Source organism: Equus asinus, chromosome 4 (genome assembly GCF_041296235.1).
Source record: "Equus asinus isolate D_3611 breed Donkey chromosome 4, EquAss-T2T_v2, whole genome shotgun sequence".
In the NCBI taxonomy this organism is placed as follows: domain Eukaryota; kingdom Metazoa; phylum Chordata; class Mammalia; order Perissodactyla; family Equidae; genus Equus; species Equus asinus.
This window is the reverse complement of record NC_091793.1, coordinates 23,566,781-23,589,545: the sequence shown is the minus strand read 5'-3', so window position 1 is coordinate 23,589,545 and position 22,765 is coordinate 23,566,781. Positions and strand designations below refer to the sequence as shown.

General features: G+C 53.9%; 1 protein-coding gene across 14 annotated transcripts in view; it reads right to left on the bottom strand.

The window, feature by feature from the left end:
- MFNG (MFNG O-fucosylpeptide 3-beta-N-acetylglucosaminyltransferase) overlaps nucleotides 1–22,765 on the bottom strand; it is a 45,910-nt gene that overhangs the window by 10,029 nt on the left and 13,116 nt on the right. For 4 of the 14 annotated variants that reach the window (XM_070506913.1, XM_070506914.1, XM_070506915.1 and 1 more), the window contains exon 7: nucleotides 22,598–22,683. In XM_070506913.1, the coding sequence (XP_070363014.1) occupies nucleotides 22,598–22,683 (86 nt within the window). The other 10 variants (XM_070506921.1, XM_070506919.1, XM_070506920.1 and 7 more) reach the window with 10 other exon arrangements.

Here is a 22,765-nt window from a genome sequence, read left to right as displayed (position 1 = left end):
CCTGCGGCTAAGTAACGGGTTGTCTGGTTGGGTGAAATCAAGAATGAAAGAAAAGCAGCTGGTTTTCATGGATGGGAAACATGAGCCGCTGGTCAAGCTAGCTCATCACCAGGCCAGAGGGGAGGCCTGGCTCATTCCTCTACTCAGCAAGTAATGATTGAGGGCCCACTGTGTGCCAGGAGCACAGGGGCCTGGAGGATCGATCATGAACGTTAAAAAGAAAAAAATGAAGCATGACAAACAAAATAATCTCTCTCAATAAAATGAAGCCTTTTGGGGCCAGCCTGGTGGCGCAGCGGTTGGGTGCGCACATTCCGCTTCGGTGGCCCGGGGTTCACCGGTTCGGATCCCGGGTGCAGACATGGCACCGCTTGCCAAGCCATGCTGTGGTAGGCGTCCCACATAGAAAGTAGAGGAAGATGGGCACAGATGTTAGCTCAGGGCCAGTCTTCCTCAGCAAAAAGAGGAGGATTGGCAGCAGTTAGCTCAGGGCTAATCTTCCTCAAAAAAAAAGAAGCCTTTTTTTTTTATTGTGGTAAAATATACATAACACAAAATTTACCATTTTGACCATTGTTGAGTGGACAGTCCAGTGGCGTGAAGTACACTCACATCGCTGGGCAGCCATCACCACCACCCACCTCTGTCGCTTTTTCTCTTCCCAAACTGAAACTGTGATCGTTGAACACCCACCCCCAGCCCCGGCCCCAGCCCCTGGTCACCTCTTCAGCTGTCTGTCTCTGTGACTATGCCAGCTCTAAGGCCTCCCACAACTGGAATCCCGCAGTCTCTGTCCTTTTGTGTCTGGTTCGTTTCACTCAGCATAATGTCCTCGAGCATCATCCATGTGTCAGAATTTCCTTCCTTTTTGGGGCTGAATAGTATTCCATTGTGTGCATCTGTTTTATATTTTTGTATGTTTTGGAGTTTGTTTCTCCATCCTCTGCTGATGGACTTTGGGGTTTTTTTCCACACTTAGCTATCGTAACAGCGCTGCTGCGAATGTGGGCTACGAGCATCTGTTTGGGTCTCTGCTTTCAGAGAACTTTCCAGCTCCTTTGGCTGCATACCCAGGAGTGGAAGTGCTGGGTCGCGTGGTAAATCTGTTTAACTTTTGGAGGAACTGCCAAACTGTTTTCCACAGCGGCTCACCATCTTACAGTCTATCATGAATTTTTTTTTTTTTGAGGAAGATTAGCCAATCTAACATCTGCTGCCAATCCTCCTCTTTTTTGCTGAGGAAGACTGGCCCTGAGCTAACATCCATGCCCATCTTCCTCTACTTTATATTTGGGACGCCTACCACAGCACGGCTTGCCAAGCGGTGCCATGTCCACACCCGGGATCTGAACCAGCGAACCCCAGGCTACCGAAGTGGAACGTGCGCACTTCACCGTTGTGCCGCTGGGCCAGCCCCTCTCTCATGAATTTTGAACATTATATTTTAGTCAGATGTTTTAAATTACAACAATTCTTAGTCCACCCAAGATTGGTGGCCGGCCGGGAGCCCTGCACCGCCATGTAGCTCATGACGTCACAGGTGAGAGCGAAGCTGCGCTGGGGCTTTTCAGTTCTGAGCTTCCGGGACGACAGGACTGAGGTCCTCAGGTTCTGTCACGCTAGGACTAAGATGTGTGGCTTGGGGAACAGGGTCTATGCGTGCGCTTCCAGGCCACGATGGCGGATGTGGGGTCGGTCAGCCATGTCTGCCCCAGACTGCTTCAGAGGAAGGCCGACTGCAGGGGCGGCGGCTGACGAGGGGCGGAGGGAGATGGGGACCGATGGAGCCGCAGACAGCAAGGCCCAGGGACCCACCCGAGAGAAGCCATGTGTCCCAGGTACCCTGCCTACACCGGCTGAGGGCTGGCTGGGGCTGGCACCGTGTTTGGGAAACCCTGAGAGAAGAGAAAATCATTCATTCATTCAGCAAACATCCTCTGAGCACAGGCTTCCCTGGGAGCTGACCAGCGGAAACAGGGAGACCCAGCCCGCCCGTGTGAAGAGCCCCCAGCCCTCCCGCAGCCCCTCCTTCACTGGGTCTCCCCAGCCTTCTGTTGGTCTCCCCAAAAGACCCACTCCCACACGACAGTCGCCACCGTCCCTCAAGGGCCCACCACCCGCTGGCTGCACTCCGTCCTCGCGACAACCCCATCTTCCAGGCGTGAAGGTACCTGCAGCTCAGAGAAAGTGAGCAGCTTCCCCAAGACCCCCAGCTGGGAAGTGGGGGAGCCAGTCATCCCCCCAAACTGCCCCTCTAAATGTGACAGCCTTTGCTGAAGACACTGGAGGTGACGCCGACAAGGGGGTTGACACCCCACACGCCCCAGGATCCCATATTCTCTGATGTCCCTCTTGAAGGGGGGCCGCCACCAAGGGCTTCTCCCTCCTGCCCTCCCCATGGCGTCCCCACCACCACCGTCGGCCTCTGCAGTGACAAATGTCTCCTCCTGTAAGGCTGTGACCAACACACCCAGCCCACTGCGGGGCCCTCCGGGGACAGCCGGGCCCTCCCGACAGCAGCCCGCCTCCCTGAGAGCAGGCAGGGCTGCGAGCGCCGACGTTTCCCCCTTTGTCACACAGAGTAATAGACTCTTGAAAAATCGCGTCCTCGGAGGGTGGCAGCTGAATCTTATAATCCGGGGCTCTCCAGCAAAGAGCCTCAGAACCGTTGACTAATAGAATCTCAGAGTCAGTGACTCGAGAATCTGAGAAAACTGCCGTCTCCGTCACGGACTGGGTGGCTGATGTGTGGAGGGCCCAGGTCGCTGGGCCGGGACAGGGCCGGTGGAAGAGCCAAGGGGCCCGGGAGGGGAGGAAGCCTCGGGTACAGAGGACGGGGGCGGGGGCGGGCGGTGTGGAGGAGGCAGCGGGCGGGTGACGCCTGGCTCTGTTACTGATGGTTTTTAATTATGTAAATCAGGCCGGCCCGCGCCTGGCACGGGCTCGGCATCCATCAGCTGGCAGCAGAATTAATCAATAAATAACCAGCTGGCTGGGGCCTGGGCATGAGCACCCAGCCACCCCCCTACCCCAGAGGGGGCCTCCCGAGCTGGCAGGGGTGGAGGGTTACACGGGAGGCGCAGCTCACGGCTGTCAGGGCAGTTGCACCGACACGTACACACATGCCCTCACACACACGCGCGTGCTCACACACGCACACACACACGTGTACACACACACGCACACACGTACACACACATGCCTGCACACACACGCGTGCTCACACATGCACGCACACACACACACGTACACACACATGCACGCACACACACGCGTGCTCACACACGCACACACACACGTACACACACATGCACGCACACACACGCGTGCTCACACATGCACGCACACATACACACGTACACACACATGCACGCACACGTACACACACATGCACGCACACACACACGCGTGCTCACACATGCACGCACACACGTGTACACACATGCACGCACACACGTACACACACGTGCACGCACACACACGCGTGCTCACACATGCACGCACACACGCGTACACACACATGCACGCACACGCACACACACATGCACGCACACACACGCGTGCTCACACATGCACACACACGTACACACATGCACGCACACACACGTGCACGCACACACACATGCACACACACGTACACACATGCACGCACACACGCACGTACACACATGCACACACACGTACACACGTGCACGCACACACACACATGCACACACACGTACACACGTGCACGCACACACGCACGTGTATGTGCCACACATGCAGCTGCGGCTCTGGACTCGCCGTGTACGTGCACATGGACGTGCCCCCACACACAGACGCTCAGCTGCAGCGGCCCCTGCATGCCTGGCACGCATCTCCCCACACAGAGCCCGGCACAGGCCCAGGCCCACGGCAGCAGGCTCGCCACTCCAAGCTCACACGTCACCTCATAGGGGTCACAGAATTTGCAGCTCCGGGCCACACCGTTTCCCCTCCATGACCGCCCCACGAGGCTGGCCCAGCTGGGCCAAGGCCCTCCCTTTACAGACAAGCAAACTGAGGCTCAGAGACTGCCCAGGGCTGTGTCCAGGGGGCTTTCCTCCCCACCTCACCCCCCACTCAAAGATTCAAGAGAACTGGGGCCAGCCCGGTGGCGCGGCGGTTAAATACGCACATTCCACTTCGGCGGCCCGGGGTTTGCCGGTTTGGATCCTGGGTGTGGACATGGCACCTCTTGTCAAGTCATGCTGTGGCAGGCGTCCCACATATAAGGCAGAGGAAGATGGGCACAGGTGTTATCTCAGGGCCAGTCTTCCTCAACAGAAAGAGGAGGATTGGCAGCAGATGTTAGCTCAGGGCTAATCTTCCTCAAAAAACAAAGAACTGGGGGGGGGGGGTATGCTGGGGATCTTGAAGCTACCCCCCAGTGCCCCGCTCCCCCTGAGAGCCGGGCCCCTGGTGACCTGGCAGAGAGCAGGGCAGGTGGGCGGCCCCATGGGACCCAGGTTGACGGGGCCCAAGCAGCAGAGCTGGGCGCCCTGGCCGTCTCCGCTCCCCCCAGCAGCTGTGATGAATTGCTCTCTCCCACCGCTGGCACACTCTCTCCCGCTCCCCAGCGCTGCCCCCATAAATCAGCCTCCTCATCTCAGCCTTGGCTGTTCCCTGATCACTCTCCAGCGTGGGGGGTTGGGGTTTTTTACCATCCCCGGTGACAGGAGGAGGCTGGCGGGGAGAATCATAAAATTAATGGACAGGTTCCCTCTGCCCCTCTTCCCTCTCTCTGCCTGCGGCTTTCGCTGGCCTCTCCTCTCTCTGGTTGGGATCAGGAAACACCGAATGAGGAAATGAGCTGAGACAAGAGTGAGTTTCTGAGACCTGGAGCGCTGTGCTGCGGGCCTGTCTCTGGTCCAGCCGACTGTGCAGCCGGGGTCAGCTCTCAGCATCCACTTCCACCAGCCTCAGCCGAGGGCTTTCCCAGCAGCGCCTCCCAGGGAAGCAGGAAGAGGAAGCGGGAAGGCGGCCCTGTGTGGTGGGAGCAGATCTCAGCGGGCCCTGGGGGAAGGCCAGGAAATGACCTGGAGAGCTCGGCCCCAGCGCTGTCAGCCTTTTGGAGCCGTCCCCCCCACCCCGACCCCGGAGCAGCTGAAGAAAGCTGTGGGCTTCTGAAAAGGTGCAGGGTACGCAGAGCTGGGAATACGAGACCATATAGAGCGGGCGTCCGCGGCTCAGCTGCTAGAGCCGGCCTCCCCAAGTCCAAATCCAGGCTCGGCCACTTAGTGGCTGTGTGACCCTGAGCAAGCTGCTTCACCTCTCTGTGCCTCAGTTTCCTTCTGTGTAAAGTGGGGTGACTAATACTAGCCGCATCACAAGCCAGTGGGTGCATTCTCTTTAGAAGAGCTGCTGGTGAGCAGTTATATGCTCTAAAAGTCGCAATTGTTACGATAATTAAAGATGCCTCAGCACCCCCTGGAGGCCTTTAAACCCTGATTGCTGTACCCCGCCCCCTCTCCCCAGTTTCTGCCTCGGTAGGTCTGGGGAGGGACCTGAATTTTACATTTCTAACACATTACCTACCAGCTGATGCTGGGACAGCCAGTCCAGGGGGCGCACTTTGAGAACCCACTGGAGCCCACGTTGGGGCTCACTGTCCAGCTCAGCCCCCACCCCCGCCCCATAACTCGGGAACCGAGGCGGGAGAGGCGAGTGGGCGCCCGAGGCCACACACAACAAGGGTGCCCCAGGCCTGGCCTCCCGGGGGGAGGGCCTCACCGCAGGAAAGGGAGGGCCCCGGAGGTGGAGGGGGCTCCATCACTACCTCCCCCACCTCCCCTCACCCCAGGGCTCCCGGAGCAAAGAGGCAGAATTTGCCTTCCCGGCCAGAGGTAATCTTTTAATCTCTTCGGCTTTAATCTTGCAGCATAAACCCAAATCCGCACAGGGGAAGGAAGGGGGTGGGGGACACACATCTCGTGTCCTGGGGAGGCAGGCGGGCGAGGAACCTAGGCTTTCAGCCCGAGCTTCCCCACAGGTCTCCCATCCCAGCTCCACCTTCCTCACCTCCCCACTCCCCGGAGGCCCTCCTAACAGGGGACACAGAGGCAGAGAGAGCAGCCAGCTGGGGTGAACCAGGGGGAGTGATGTGTTAAAAAGACTTCCCTTTGGGAGGCACAGCTTTCTTAAACAGGTCACAAAAAACATTAACAATAAAAGAAAAAAACGATAAATTGGGTTTCATTAAAATTAAGAACTTAGGTTCAGCAAAAAAAAAGACACACCATCAAGAGAAAAAAAGGCAATCCACACAAGCAGAAAAGATATTTCAATATACATATATATATGACAAAGGACTAGTATCCAGCACATATAAAGAACTCCTACAAATCAATAAGAAAAAAAACAATTTTTTAAACAGGCAAAAGATATGAACTAGCACTTCACAAAAGAGAACATCAAAATGGCCTATATGCACACAAAAAGACATTCAATATTAGCAGCTATCAGAAACATGTAAATTGAAACCACTATAAGCTGCCATTCACACCCACAGGAATGCCCAAATTACAGAGACTGATAACGTCAAATATTGGAGGGATGAAGGTCAACCCTCCTACACAGCCGTGGGAGTGTCAAGGGTTCAACCTGTCTGAAGAATTGATTGGCAGTTTCTCACAAAGTGAAACACACACTGTTCTGTGACCCAGACATTCTGCTCCTAGGTATTTCAAAGTGAACACGTACATCCACACAAAGACTTGAACACGCATGCTCACTGCAGCCTCACTCAGCATCCACTGGCCTGCCCTCCCAGGTGGACCGCCCGGACCTCCCAACTCAGCGCCAAGCTGTGCCATCACTGGTGCCGTCACGCTTCCTCCTGGAACATTCCTGCAGCCACTGAGCCCCGTGCTTGGCAGCCTTCTCCCTCTCTCCCCTCAGCCTCCCCTTGGTGGTCCAGCAGAACCCCCTTCCCCAAGGCCGGAACTGCTACAGGATACTAAGCGGGAAAGAAAACCCTAAACTAGCAAGCCCCTGAAGGGCCAGCGTCGTGGCACCCACTGCTGGGGCTCCCTCTCCTCACCCTCTCTGGTTGTTCGATCTGAAATAGTCACAGCGCCTGGAAAAAGAGACAGGCTTCACCGTGGGGCACACAGGAGTGCTCTACTGGACTCTGTGGCAGGGACTGCAGGGACCCTTATAATATCCCCTATCCCATTTACCTTAGTAACAAACACTCGCGGTGCAATGCACCTAGCCAAGAGATTCCATTTCTCGGCCTCCCTTGCAGCTAGGAGAGGCCAATGAGGGGCGAGCATAAGTTGTTAGGTAGACAGGGGGGAACATTTGGCCAATCTGTGCCCAGCGGCCCCGGGAAAGCAGATGTGATGATGGAGACCCAGCAGCCATTTTGGAATATGAGGTGATCTTGAGGATGGAAGCCACAGGCTACAGTTGGTGGGATGAAAAGAGAGAAGGAGTCTGGCTCCCTGATGACACTCTTGAGCCCCCCACCAGCCCTGGACGCCTCCCCCCTGACATCTTTTATGTGAGAGAGAGAGAGAAGCCTCGATGTGCTTGAAGCCACTGCTATTTCCAGTCTCTGTTACCAGCAAGGGGAAGCAATCCCTAACTGATACACGAAAGCCTTGTGAGGCAGATATTACCGTGCAACCCCTGCCTCCTGCATCCCCATTTTACAGAGGCACCCCCAGCCTCCCTGCCTCCCTCTCAGACATCCAAGACACCCAAAAGACCAGCATGCAAAGCCCAGCTCCTAGACATGGAGATTCAGCTTCAGCCTGGCCTGAGGTGGGCCCCATAGCCCAGCAGATCAGCTGGCTGCGGCTGGAGCTGTTGACACAAACGCTGCTGAGACAGCACAGCGCTGGCCCGGACGGCCTGCCCGCCACAGAGGCAAAGGGGAAGCGGGAGGATATTTACAAATCACGGAGAGCAGACAGACAGACAGGATGCGCACCAGCCAGGCGGGCGGAAGTCTCCTTTATGCCCCTCCTCCTCCATCTTTGCCACATGAAACGGAGGCCTTGGCAAGCTTTTCCAGTAAGACGAAGGTTCGTGGTTCTCCTGCAAGAGGTGGCACCAGCAAACCACATGGTGCCCGTCCTCCAGGCTGTCCCACTACGCATGGCAGGCACTGGGGCCTCGGCAAGGGCACTGGGCAGCCTGGGTTCAAACCCCTGCTCGGTGAACTGTGTCATCACAGGCAAATTCCTCCCCCTCCTCTCGCCCTGGTCCCTTCATCTGTAACACGGGCTCCCTAGGGGGGGCGGTGAGGATTGAGGAGCTGAGCTGGGAAGGGCTCGGAGCGGGCCTGGGACCCAGGAGGGGCCCCAAGTCTCAGCTGCGGTTGACGTGTTGGTGGTGAGAACTGGATTTCGCTCTTGTATGTTTATTATAGGAAACTGAATTTACTCACCAGTTTTGGAACATTTCACCCGCTGACCTCACACTCGCTGCTCTTATTATAATTACCCCTGTGCAGGGTCTCCCGGCTCCAGGAAGAGAAACCCAAAGCTTTTCCTCTCGCCAAGGTTTATGCAAGTAAAAATAAGTGGTGATTATAAGCGATTCATTTGTCAAACACGAGGTCAAGAATCTCAATTTGTCCGTGTCACTAAGGCAGCACCAGGAAGCTCCCTGTTTCCCCAGCTCGCTCCCCTCTGACACTGCTGGAAACTTCACCGTTACAGCCGGAGGAGTAGTCTAGGAGCCCGGACTCTTGGAGTAAATGCACGCATCCAGGTCAGCCGGCCGGAGGAAACCATGTCAAGGAAAGGGAGGGAAAAGCCGCCGCGGCAAATTTTTGGGCCTTCTCAGGATGGCTGAGGATTCTGTAGCTGCTAAAGGCTTCGAGCTCAGTCTCCCAACCTACACACACACACACCCTGATAATCGCTTTACCCCAACAGTAGGGGCTTAAGCCGCAATCTAGGCTACCCCACGCCCGCCCCCAGCTGCCCTGGCCACCTCTGTCCCGAGGCCGAGGCTGGGTTCCCAGAGGCTCAGCGAGGAAACTCGGCAAGGCTGGGAGCTGAAGCCAACAGAGCTAGCAGCTACCGATGGTAACACACAACCCTCTTTCTTTCACACTCACGCACTCGTGCACAGACACAGTCAGAGACAGCACACTAGACACAGATGCGCACTGCACTGTCCTCCCCGAGGCAGGACAAATCCAGAGAGACTGCACAGAATTGTCCTGCCTCGGAGGAAGCCTCAGCTGCGCGCTCCCCCAAAACAAGGGAGCCGGGCAGAGAGGAACGCTCAGCACAAACCTGCTCCCCCCACCACCCCGGGGTCTCTCTGCCCCTGTGCCCCCAACTCCTGCCCCCACAGGCTCTCAGCTCCCTCCTCCGTGGAGCCCCAAGTCTTCTCCCGGGAACAAAACCCAATCAGGGTTCCCTTCCCTCCTCCATCCCCTCTCCCAGGCCTCAGGCTCCCCAGGAATCTTTTCACCTCCCCCTGTGCGTCCTCCATTCACGCCCTAACCCCACCGAGCCCTGGGAACCAGGAGAACCCAGGAACTAGAACCACATCTGCCATTTGTCTCCCCAGCCCCCATCACAGGGGCTGCATACAGCAGGTGCCGGCCCCCAGACCTCGCCCTCCCTCCTGCCTGGGGCTCCCTCCTCGTCTCCCCTCCTGGCGGAGCTGGTGACTCTTCTTTTCCAGCGAGTCCTTGAAAACACAGATCAGAGCAATTAGAAAAAGTCATCGAAGGGCAAGGCAGGAGCCAGCACCGCGCCTAATTACCAGCTCCAGCGAGGCACAGACTCACCACACAGAGCACAGATTTGCACAAATTGCAAAGCAGGAAGGGGTTGGGGGGCGGGTGGGGGAGCCGAGCTGCAGTTTAGATCCTCTTGTTTTTGTTGACACCTGCTCTCTGCTGTTTGCAGAGGCTTTCACATCCATGCTCCCAAGAGAGGCAGGTAGGGGAGACGTGATTTCAGTCCCATTTTACAGAAGGGGAAACTGAGGCCCGGGAGACTGGGGAAGGACAGTCGCAGAAGGCCCAGTCCACCCGGACTGGCTGGAGGTGGGGATCTGGGTGGCCCCAGGAGAGGCCCCCATTGGCCTTCCATCCTGTCATCTGCCCCGGTCCTCTTCCTGAAAGAATACCAAAGGGTCGAGGTCCAGGGGGATTTCGGGATCTGGCCATAGGCATGTGGTCTAGCACTCACAGTGGGCTCGGCATCTGCACCTGAGCGACCTTGCCCTTCACCAAATGGCCTGGTTATTCAGTGACAGCTGCCATCCCCCGTTGGACGTGTTTTGTGGAACCTGGTAAAGAGATGTGTTGTGTGCTTTTCACGCCTGGCAGGGAGGAGCAAAGGTTTTCTCAGAATCTGAGTGCAGGGGGCCCATTTTCATGCCCCCTTATCCCATAAGCCCCCTTCCCAAGCTGGGCCTGGCCCCCCAGCCGCGCCCCAGGCCCCCTAACCTTCCAGCCGGCTCCCCTGGCCCTGGCCCGGGCAAGAAGCCAGCGGTGAGGCAGGGGGGCCCCCTGGTGGTGATGGCCTACACTGCCCATGGCGACACCAACCCCGGATCCAGGTAGCAGCACCCCATGCGCACCTCCAGGACTGCCGGGTTAGGCAAAGGGAAGGCCAGGCGTCTGTGGAAGGAGCTCAAGAAGGAGCTTCATCAGGGCCTGAAGAAGCGGGAGGCAGCTCCACTCCTGGTGCAGCAGCAGAGAGAGTGGGAGGCTCCTGGGCGGCAGGTGGATGCTGGGCACGTCAAGCAGAGGACAGGGCAGGCCGCCCAGCATCGAGCGAGGCCTGTCAGAGGAGCTCAGGAAACGCAGGGTGGGGGAAGGAAGGAATGTGTGAATGAATGAACAGCGAACTCATCATTTCCTCAAAGGTGGTGTGAACATCACTAGGAACAGACAAGATAATTTTTAGATAACAGTGATTAACTTGATTATTTGAAGAATCACGTACCTATTTTGATGTCTGTTAGATATAATACGGCCCGTCAAATCCATGATATAAACTTTCTTTTTAAAACAAAGTTCTTTAGGTACACAAGGGTCAGTATAAAGAAAAACATTAGGTAAATAACATGCGGGTATCCTCAGGGCCTAGCGTTGAAGGTGTTCAATAAACACTAGTGTAAAAAATGAATGAAGGAGGGGCCAGCCCCGTAGTCTAGTGGTTAAGTTCAGCACGCTGCACTCCGGCGGCCCGGATTCAGTTCCCAGGCACAGACCTACACCACTCGTCAGAAGCCACGCTGTGGCAGTGACCCACATACAAAACAGAGGAAGAGACTGGCATAGATGTTAGCTCAGGGCAAATCTTCCTCAGCCAAAAAAAAAAAAGAAGAGATGACCACACTGATTATGGATGATCTTTACAGAAGAAGTAGGTCTCAAATTTGGTTGTACATTGGAGTCACCTGGGAAGCTCTAAAAACTCTCTCTGGGCAGGTATGTGTCTCTGAATCTCAGGTAGCTGAGGAGGAAGCCGGCATGTCTGGTCAGCTCCCAGAGGAGGGGAAAGTCACAAGCCCCCAATATGGGCGTCATGTAAGGAGCAGCCCGGCTTCACCACCATTTGAGATAGTGAAACTGCCACCGGAGGAGGAAGCAAGATGTGTTTGGGTGACCTGGGATTCCTCTGCTGGGTGAGTTTGGACTATGAACTCAAAGGTATCAGGCAAGGAAAGAGACGTGAGCTAGTATTTACGTAACCTAGCTCCTAGATCGACACACGGTGTAAAGTTTAATGTGCATTTACCATGGTTTTAACATACAGATTATTTCTCATTTATTCACCCTGCACAGCATGTTTTATTTGGCATTTGTCTTTATTATCAGTTCATATAAATATTACACTTGTTTCTGTGTAGAACATACAGAATGTGCTGTCCTGAGTTCATTTTCGAGTTTGTTCCTCATTTATGGGAACTTTCTCCCCTAAAACGGAACTCCCCTTCTTGAAAACGGTGACTAGTTAATGATGGACGTGGATTAACATAACATAGTTAACGTGGTTATAACCTGTTTCTCTGGTTTACCTGGATCCTGATTTGCCCATAACAATTCTCAGTTACTCTCTTGTTAGAAATTGGAGGGGTGAGTGGTTTGGTGTGAGCTTCGTAAAGGGTGCTGTTTGCTTCTAAATGCACACGTAGCCTAGAACACGCGGGTTGAGTTAATACTCGATTGAGCATTGTTCCATTACCTTGTCAGATACTACTGATAAGAGAATTTCCAGTCGTGAATTTCCATGGCCATACCTCTGGGAAAGAATTGATAAAAATAAATTTTGTCCTATTTGGAAAGGTTGGCGTCCACACAGAGATTGAGTCTCATTTTTTTATATCCGTTTAATGGTACTCAAGTAGCAGCTTTTTTTTTTTAACTTGGAACAGATTTTTAAAACACAAAACATGAATAGATTTGTCATAGCACAGGGTCAAAATTAGTTCTGTTGACGGCAAGTTATTCAGTATTAATTCTGTTTCATGAACAAATGCAATTAAGTTGCAAATCCCTTAACAGAATGTAGTGTGAGGCCGATGTTTTAATCGGTACTAGGAAATGTCAGATTAGCATCCCCAAGGAAGAAGAAATCTTTGGCACAATGCTGAGACATGTGTGTTAGTTGTAAAGCGGTGCCTTCCTCTCTTACATGACTACAGGGAAGATAAGTCAGTATACCTTCTCTCAAGGGCAACCGGACAGTATCTACCTAAACGATAAATGCACCTTCTCTGTAATTCACCAATCCCACTGCTAGGAATTTATCATCCAACACACTCACCCGTAAGCACGATAACGTGTGCAGGAGAAAATTCACTGTAGCATTGTTGGAAGGGTACACGATGGGACGCAACCTGAATATCCATCAACAGACGGCCGGTTAATAAAAAACGCTATAGCTATTCTTTGAAATGACATGGCTGTAAAAAAGAATGAGGATGCATCAATAACAAAAAACAACCCAATTAAAAACTAGAAACAGCTGGGGCCCACCCAGTGGCCGAGTGGTTAAGTTCATTCGCTCCACTTCCGCGGCCCAGGGTTTTGCCGGTTCGGGTCCTGGGTGAGGACACGGCACCACTAATCAGGCCACGCTGAGGCGGCGTCCCACATGCCACAACTAGAAGGACCCACAACTAAAATATACAGCTATGTACTGGGGGGGCTTTGGGGAGAAGAAGAAGAGAAAAAAAAAAGACAGGCAACAGATGTTAGCTCGGGGCCCATCTTTAAAAAAAACAACTGGGAACAGGACTTGAAAAGACATTTCTCCAGAGAAGTTATACAAATAGCCCATAAGCAAGTGCTCAATATCACTAATCATTAGGGGGATGCAAATCAAAACCACAATGAGATACCACTTCACACCCATTAGGATGACTGTTATTAAAAAAAAAAAACAGAAAATATGTTTTGGTTAGGATATGGAGAAATTGGAAGCCTTGTGCACTGTTATGGGAATGCAAAATAGTGCAGCTGCTGTGGAAAACAACAGGGAAGTTCCTCAAAAAAAATGAAACACAAAATTACCATACAGTCCAGCAATTCCACTCCTGGGTGTCTGCCCAAAAGAGCTGAAAGCAGGGATGCGAACAGATATTTATAAACCTGTGTTCATAGCAGCATTATTCACAACAGCCAAAAGGTGGAAGCGACCCCAGTGTCCATGGATGGATGAATGGATAAGCACAATGCGACGTATACATACAATGGAAGAGTATGCAGCCATAAAAAGGAATGGAGTTCTGATACACCATTGCTACAACTTGGATAAACCTTGAAAACATTACGCTTAAACATTATGAAAAAGTTTTAGTGGTGGCTGCACAATATTGTGAATGTAATTAATGCCACTGAATTGTACACTTAAAAATGGTCAAAATGGCAAATTTCATGTTACACATATTTTAACATAATTTTTAATGCTTTAATGAATTTTTAATAGCTCTAATGAAGTGATGCTGCCTGACTTCCTGGGCTGGGTCCTAAGAGGTGGTCCAGCTTCCACCTGGCTCTCTGGGCTGGGAACCCTAAGCTAAGCTACATGCAAGAAGCCCAGCTGCCCCACCACATCATCCCAGAGAGACTCACGGAGACAGAGAACAACGCCAGCAATCAGAGGCTTCCCCAGCCAGGTGCCAGACGCATGAGAGAGCCTTCAGATGACCCTAGCCCCAGACGATTTGTCCTGCCCAGCTCTGCCCAGATTAGCAGATTCATGAGCAAAATAAGTGGTGTCGCTGTTTTAAGCCACTAAGTTTTGGGGTAGTTTGTTAGGCAGTAATGGGTAAATGGGACAAGAGACACATTACTTATGTATTGGAATTTACTTAATTTTAATTTAAAAGTAATCAGATACAAACAAAATAGATTTGGACTATATAAATGTCTCTTGCAAATCAACCGGTAAATTGGGTGTTTTCACTCGTGTGGTTTGCATCCTGCCTCTAGAAAGTCATTAAAGGCACGAAGATACTTTCACCTGAATGATGAACCAAGCTGGGGGCTCAGTGGGCTGGAGAGACGGGAACATAGGTCCACTCTTGACCGGGAAGGCGAGGATATGGGTGGGAAAGAGAAAGGTCGCTGGAGCTACAAAGCAAGAAGGGGTAGGTTTCCGACCCAGCATGGCCAAATTAAAGACAAACCTGATCAGCGGGCCCTTGAAATGAAGTCTAGAGTCAATGAGTGACTTATATATCACTCAAGACAGGGTTTCAAGAGGCTTGAGAAGGAAGTTATATGGCCAAAGCAGGAGAATTTCAGACCAGGACCATTGAGGGGTTAAAGGTTTATTAGTTAAGCATAGAAGAATTTAAAAAGAAATCCAAAATGTGTCCCCTAAAGATCACCACTGTCTCCTTCCTGCCTATGTCCCTCGTCACTCCATCATTCTCTGGAGCTCCTGCTGTTTGCTTACTGTTTCTTGTGTCTCCCTGTATTAGTCAGGTTAGGCTGAGCGCCGTAACCAACACCCCAAAACCCAGGGGCTCAACTCAACACAAGTGGAGTCTCCAGGCTCCGCCCTCCCCTGACCCGGAGTCCTCTCCTCCAGCCAGCGATGAGGACAGAGAGAGATCGAGTGCAAGTGGGGCACATTCATCAGCCAGAACTCAGTCACATGGCCACCCTCCCTGCAAGGGAGGCTGCAAATGTAGTCCAGCTGGGGGCCAGGAGGAGCAGTGGAAGAGCCGCCCCTGCACTGCTCCCCCATATAAGGTCCCTGGGCACCAGCTCTCATCCGTCTTGTTCACGGCATCTGGCACCATGCCTGGCATAAATGTGGAGCCTTTGAGGGAATGAATGGTGCTGGGGCTGCGTCCTTGGCACTGGGCTGAGTGAGCACTATCCTTACAAGTGCCCTGGGGCATGGGGATATAGTCACTCCCATTTCTCAGATTAGGAACTGAGCCTCTGAGAGCTAAGCACAAGACCACACAGCTTAACAGTGTGAGGGCCACGTCTCAAACCCAGGAAGCCTTTGCCATCAAAAGTCTGTTCTCTCCACTCCCCTGGCTGCCTCTCCAGTGTGCACACTCTCTGACTCAGGGTCTGGCTATCTTCAAGCCCACACTCCTTTCTAACAATCACTGAACTGTGTTTGACAAGCTGTGGGTTCCTTGGGGCGGCAGCCGTATCTCTCTCCTCCCCACGTGCCCCTTGGCTGCCAGCACAGCCCTTGAACACAGGAGGTGCTCCAACCATGTTTGGGGGATTAATTTGTTCACGCCGGCTCAGGCTTCATGCTTTGCTGCCTGCACAGTATGGGGGTCGTTTACAACTTATAAAAGAAGTGGAAAGGATATTTATTACACCACCCCTCCCTGTGCAGAGTCAGAGCTATCTCCCGCAGCAGGACCAATGCCTGCCCCGAAACTCGCTCCTGAAGCACAGAAGAGAGCTGTTGTCACATGGGGGCCAAGGCCACAGGTGTCACCTGGGCAGGGTTAGACCATGAACGCTCCTGCCCCAATTGGTCCCAGGAAGGAGAGAAGACAGGAAGCCGTGAGGGTTCTGTCCATGGTGCTGAACTCGCCTCAACTCCCACCTTTTTCTCTAACCCAGCAGCAACTTAAGAGCCTCTTGGGGAACCAGCTAAAAATACAGATTCCCTGTCCCCTTCTTTGGGGACTTGGGTTCTGAGGATCTAAGGTGGAGCCCTGAAGTCTGTTTTTCCAAGCACTGTGATTCTAATACAGCCAGCTTGGTACTGGCCTGAGGTTGACTCACTCACCTAGTCATTGATCTTCATAAAGTGCCTGCTGTGTGCCCAGCCCTGTGCCAGATAATGTGAGGCACAGAGGTGCACTGAGCAGGGTCTCTGCTCCGGGGGTAGTTTACAAAGTCATTCAGGAGGAGATGCAGGGGGGGAAGCAGGGAGAGTACTGCCTCTGTTTTAGGTGGACACTGTGCCAGGTTCACACTTCACCTTTGTCCCCCAAGATGAGATACACAGGTACTTGAAAACAGTTGTACTCATAACCATAACTAACATTTATATCTTTCCTTAGGGTCTCCCTAGCCTCATCTGCAAGGCAACGTGTGATGCCTTCTGCTACTTCTGACCTCCTCATGGAGGGTGGGGCTTGCACCAGATTCCCCTGTGCAGCCTCAAACACAGGAACCCCACCCCCAGAGGAGGTGAGCAGTGAATTCCTACTGGATGGATGACTAGGGGGAGTGGCAAGTGGGCAAAGAATGCGTCCAAGGACTGTGCCCAAGGAAAGTGCTGCTGGGTATACTAAGCAGCTGGGACAAGCACTCAGAACTAAAAGAAATCCGTGTGGGCCTCAGAGAAATCAAGTAAGAAGCAAAATGCAAACCAGGCAGGGGCCAGCTTCCTGTCAAGGTCTGCCTCTCTTTTCTCTGGGTGTTTGGGGAGAGCAGGAAGTGGAGTCAGGACAGCCGTGGCTGATGAGAACAGATGTTCTCCGGGCCTGAATGTGGGGCATGGAGGATGGGACGGGGGAGGGAGAAGGGGACAGGGGAAGGGGGAGGGCCATGGCCAGCAACGGGGAATATCCACAGACCCTCTTTATTTATTTAATCTTACTTTTTATTAGGGAAATTTTCAAACACACACCAAAGTAAAAGGAAGAGCATCATGAACCCATGTGCCCCTCCCCCAGCTTCAACAACCATCTCATTCTGCCACTCATCTCATTCCTCTCCTCAAGCACCTTTTCAAAGAAAATTCTAGGTGTTACATCATTTCACCCATAAATACTTCAGAATATGTCTCTTACATAGAAGATTTCTATAGAAAAAAAAAACCTCAATATCATTATCACCCCTAACAAAATTAACGATTTCTTAATACCATTTAATACAAAGTCCATGTTCAAATTTCCTCATTTTTCTCACGAATATCTTCTTAGGGTCCGTTTATATGAATCAGGATCTAAATTAGGTCGATGCCTTGCATTGCGTTGCTCTGTCTCTTAAATCTCATTTACTCTCTGGCAGTCCTTCCTCCCTTCCTTCCTTATGTCATTTTACGTGTTGAAGAAACCAGGTCCTTTGTCCTGTAGAATTGTCCTCATTGTCAATTTGGTGGGTTGCACCCTCATGGTGTCATTTAACATGTTCCACTGTCCCCCCTATTTCCTGGAAACTGGGATTTAGATCAAAGGGTTGATCTGTGTAGGGTCAATATTTGGGCAATATTCCTGGGTGGCGCTGTGTCCTTCCAGCGCATCCTATCAGGAGCTCTTAGTCTGACTTTCCCTTTTAGGGTGAGACTGAAAATCAGCAGTGCCCCCAGCCCGATCCCTCCATTTTGAAGCTCCCCAGTCACCTTGCGCCCAGTGGTTTCAGCACCTTTTGTAGAATCTTAGAACTGACAGAGCTGCAAGCTCTGAGAAACCCATTCACTCGCTTCTCTATTCATCCCACAAATATCTGTCGAGCATCTGCTGTGCGCCAGGCAGAGAGTCACAGTGAGCAGAAGCAACACGTCCCTGGGATCATGGAGCCGACAGTCAGATGGGGGCAGCAACAAACACACACATGAGTAAGCTGATGCACCAACAAGAGCCGTGCCTGCCTGTGAGGGTTAGAGCTATGCACAAGCTCCCACAGAGTGAGATGACGGACAGTGACCCCTGTCAGGTGGCTGCTTTGTGATGGGTGATCGGCGGGGGGGCCTCCCTAGAAGAGGACAGTGGAGCTTGGCAAGAACAAGCCAGCCATGCAGAAATGGGGGTGTATCCCAGGGAGAGGGAAGAGCTGGTACAGGCAGAGAACCTGGGCACCCGCCAGGAGGAACAAGGAGACCCATGTGGCCGGTGCCAGTGAGCAAGAGGGAAGGGCCTGAGGGGAGGCAGCGAGGGGGCTGCTGTGGTACCGCGGGCGAGACTGGCAATGGCTCGGACCTGGCTGGTGGGGCGGAGGCAGCGGCCAGTCCACCCCTTTTACAGCTGGGAACACTGAGCTCAGAGACAGCAGGGAGGTATTGCTATCGAGCAGCTACCTGCGCCAGGAGCTCTCTGTGCGGTGTCTCGATACGACTTCGATCTGCCGAAGTCATTGTGCCAATTTTACAGGTGAGCCAGGTGAACAGTGAAGTCACCTGCCCAAGGGCACAGAGCCCAGGCCCAGCGAGGCTCTCCAGCCCTGCAGAGTCGTCCCACACTGAGATGACCTCTGCAGGTCAAATCTTGGCTCTGCCACCTATAAGCCCTGTGACCTGGACCACAGGCCTTCTCCCTCTTTGTGCCTCAGTTTCCTAATCTGCAAAATGGGAACAACACTTGCCCAAGGGGCATAGCAAGGCCAAGACAGGGCGATCCAACATTGACCCCCCCCCAGCCCCTGCCTGTGGGGCCCACAAGGGTGACCTTAGCACAGACTGCACGCAGCTTCACACACACCCTCTCATGCAGACTCACGAAGGGTTAAACCCAGACTCCCTCCTTCCTCCCTCCCAATTCCCACCCTTGCTGACTCTGCTCCCTCTCCCAACCAGAGCTATTCTGGGACAATGGAGGCAGCAGATGGCCCGAGTCCTGTTCCCTCCACCCGACCCTCAGGATCTGGGAACAACCCGCAAATCTGCTGCTGCTTCTAAAAGCAGGCTGGCCGGCAGCCTCCCACGTCCAGGGTGGGAAGGACAGGACAGCAGCTGGGGCGCACGCCATTCCCTCCCTCACTGGCTGCAGGGCCAGGGGCCACCCCACTGGGCTCGCGTCCCACACACCCAGCAGTAGGTCAGCCCAGAAAGAAAGGGGGGCTTTGGAAGAGCCCAAGCAGCCCAGCTCTACAGCTGACCCGCTGTGTGACCACAGGCACGTGGTGGTCCCTCTCTGAGCCTCAAGTTCCTCCTGGAAAACAAGGGCTGAGACTCTGGTGATCCACGGTTCCATTGTCCCAGACAGAGTTGCGGCCGGGACAAGGTCCTTCAAGGGCTAGGGGACGTGCTCCAGAGCAGCCCCCAGCTCCGGCTGCCTTGGTCAGAGCCCCTCCCCCCAGCCACGAGCCCAGCTGTAACCCCAACTTCCAACCTCACTGGGCATGAAGGAGGCGGGGAGAAGAGACCGCCCATCGCTAACCCTCCCCCCATGCACCACCAGACCTGAAATTTCACCAACATCACTTTCATTCATTCACCCAACCTCTCTGGGACCTGAAATCCCAAGAACGCTCTCATTTCTCCAGCTCCTACCTTGGCTGTCAACTCGCCCCTTTATCCGACACCAGAGGCTGAATCCCTCAGCTCCCAGCCTCCATCCTGCCTTCCCTGGTTCTTTGACCGCCCCCACAAGGCCCTGAGGGCAGAGGAAAGGAGGAATAGCTCCGAGCCCACCAGCGCCTCACGGCACACGTACTCACACACACGTACATACGCACATATGTGTGATAGGCGCAAACACACACGCCACACACGCATCCTTATGCATAGACACGTGTAGGAAGGTACACGCCACACACACGCACACACCCGCACACACCTGGCACACTGCGACACAAGCACACACTAACAGTCACCGTTCACTGACTCCCTCCTTTCTCCGTGCCAGCTCTGTGCTGTGCTCGTTACAAACACTTCATCACTTCACCCACATAGCAACCCATGAAGCTGGTGTTCCTCTTCTCATCCACAGAATGGGCAACGCCCCTAAAAGTGACCACCATCCCCACTGTGACAGACAGATCAAGGACGCTGCCCCAGTCAGGACCCTGCAGCTGCAGGTAACAGGAAACTGGACCCCGAGCAGCTTCAACAAATAAAGGTTTAATTTTCTTACAGAACCAGATGCTGAAAGGGACAGCTGCAGATGAGTATCTTGGCCTTTCCTTCACGGCAGCAAGGTGGCTGCCCCAGATCCAGACATCACACTCACATTCACAGCAGCAAGATGGGGTAGGGACCACAAAACCTTCCCCAGAAGCTTCTCTATTGGCTTTGCTCAGCTCACACTAACAGACAGAGTCTGGCCAGAGCTGGTAGTGCCTAACAGCAAGGGAGGCTGGGAAAATGAGCAAAAGGATCATCGTGATTTTCTGGGACCCACTGAGCCATCATCTGATTCTGGGCATGCTGATGCTTCAAACGAAATTGGGTTCTGCTAGCAAGGCATGGGGAGCAAGGAGCTGGAGACTGGTCAGCAACGACAGAAGCTGCCGCAGGCCCGGGGTCCTGCCATTATTCCATCTGGCTCCCCTCAGTGGTTAGGGATCCAGCCAAGGAAGCCAGGGGTGGGGGGCCCAGTGCTTGACCCCAGGGGCATGACTCAGAGACGAGAGCTGGGAGCAGAGGCCAGACCCCACCCAGGGGCCCGTGAGATGCTCTGGAGGGTTAGGACTCCGGAGCCCCAGCCCCGCTCAAGGGGCTGGTTCAGTTGAGCCACCCAAGGCCCAGGGACGCCCAGCCCCTGAGACCTCTCTGGCCCTCACCTGTCCCTGCGCTGTCCAACCCACCTCCCAGAGCTTGAGATGTCTTCACCACCAGCCACCATCCAATCCTCGGCTTGCCCACCACTCGGAGGCCCTGCCAGGGACTGCCCACCCCAGGGCGCTTGCCACAGGCCCTCAGGGCTGCCTGGGGAGGCAAAGGACAACCAGAGACCTCAGCCCAGCAGTTGAGGCTTCATCGGGCCACCAGCTGTGGGCACCAGGGAGTATCTGGGTAGAGGAGACAATGGAGGGAGCGAAACCTGCGGAGAGACCAGAAATGGACAAGACAGCCAGTCCCACTCCCGTCCTCGCCCCCACGGGCCCCTAGGGCTGCACATCACAGGGATGGTTTGGAGCAGGGTTCCTCCACCTGAGCACTGCTGACACTCGGGGCCAGATCACTCTTTGCCATGGGGCTGTCCTGTGCATTGTAGGATGTCTGGCAGCATCCCTGAACTCTACCCACTAGATGCCAGGAGCACCCGCCAAGTCGTAACAATAAAAAATGTCTCCAGACATTGTTAATGCCCCTTAGGGGGCAAAACGGCCTCAGGTTGAGAACCACCAGTTTAGAGAGACTTCAAAGGCCAGAGAAGCCATGAAGAGACCTCAGCTGAGGCCAGATCATCTGACCACACACATCTGAGTCCCCGTTTGGCTCCAGCCTCATTAGGCAGGAACCTATGGCTTCTAGAATCTTCAGGCTTAGAGAGAACTTAACATCACTTCTCAAACCTCTTGGCAGTATAGCCATAGCTTGCACACCTCCACTGATGGGGAGCTCACTCCATTAAAAGGCAGCTCCTTTCATCTTGGAAATTTGAATATTTTTTCCTATAATGAGCCAAACCCTGTCTCCTTGTAATGTCCAGCCTGTTCAACATAGCCTTGGCCCCAGGGCCCTTGAAATAGTTGTGAGCCTTCTGCCCCAGGACAGCTCTGCAGAACTCCAACGCCAGGAGTCCTGGTTCCCCCAGGGTTACATACTTCAGGCAAATCCAAAGTCCAGACAGAGCCTATAGGGCCGTGTGGAGGGGGTCCCCTGCCATGTCTCCAACTGAATTTGACACCACCCTCCTCCCTCATTCAGTCACAATGGCTTCCTTTACTTCGTGAGCAGGTCTTGGTCACTCCTGCTACAGTGTGTCACAGGCTGTGCTCCAAGCTGCTCTACAGCAATGGGGGGCTGAGCTAAACAGCTCTAATCTCCCTGTGGCCAGTTTGGGGGCAACCCGGAAGGTGCCTGGGTGGCATCTTAGCCCCCATTGCCCCTCTACCCACCAAAAAGAACCATTGAAGAAGGAATCAAGAAAGCAAAGAGCCCACGAAGATCAAATAAAAACTCCCCATCGGCACCTGAAGCTCCTCCATCAGAGAGGCCTCCTTCCCTCAGTGAAGACATTTCAGTCTTCCAGCGGTTTCTGAAGAATCCCAGGGTATCAGGGCTGGGAGAGCCCTTCAGCTCCACAATGCTCAGCCTCCCTGTGTCCCAGATGGGGAGACTGAGGCCCAGAGAGAGCTAGGCACTCCCCCAAGGTCACCCAGCAAGCCAGTGGCTGAGCAGAGACTGAAATCCACTCCCTCCACTGCCAGCTCTGTGCTGTCAGCCACCAGGCGCTCTCTCTTTCCCGCCTCCTGGCACCCCCATCCTCGGATGCCTGGACTCAGCCCCCACTCCTCCCATCCTACAGTTTCAGCCCCCAGACCCACCTGGAGGGGTCCTCCTCGGGGGAGAAGGGGCCCTGTAGCTTAATGACATTGAGCTTCCCCTCGAAGACGCCGTAGCTGAGGGTGACCTGGGCAAGGAGAAGCAGAAAAGAGAAAGAAGGTGGGGAGGCGTCCCCCGGGGACCCCACAAGGGGACAGCGTTTGCAGGCA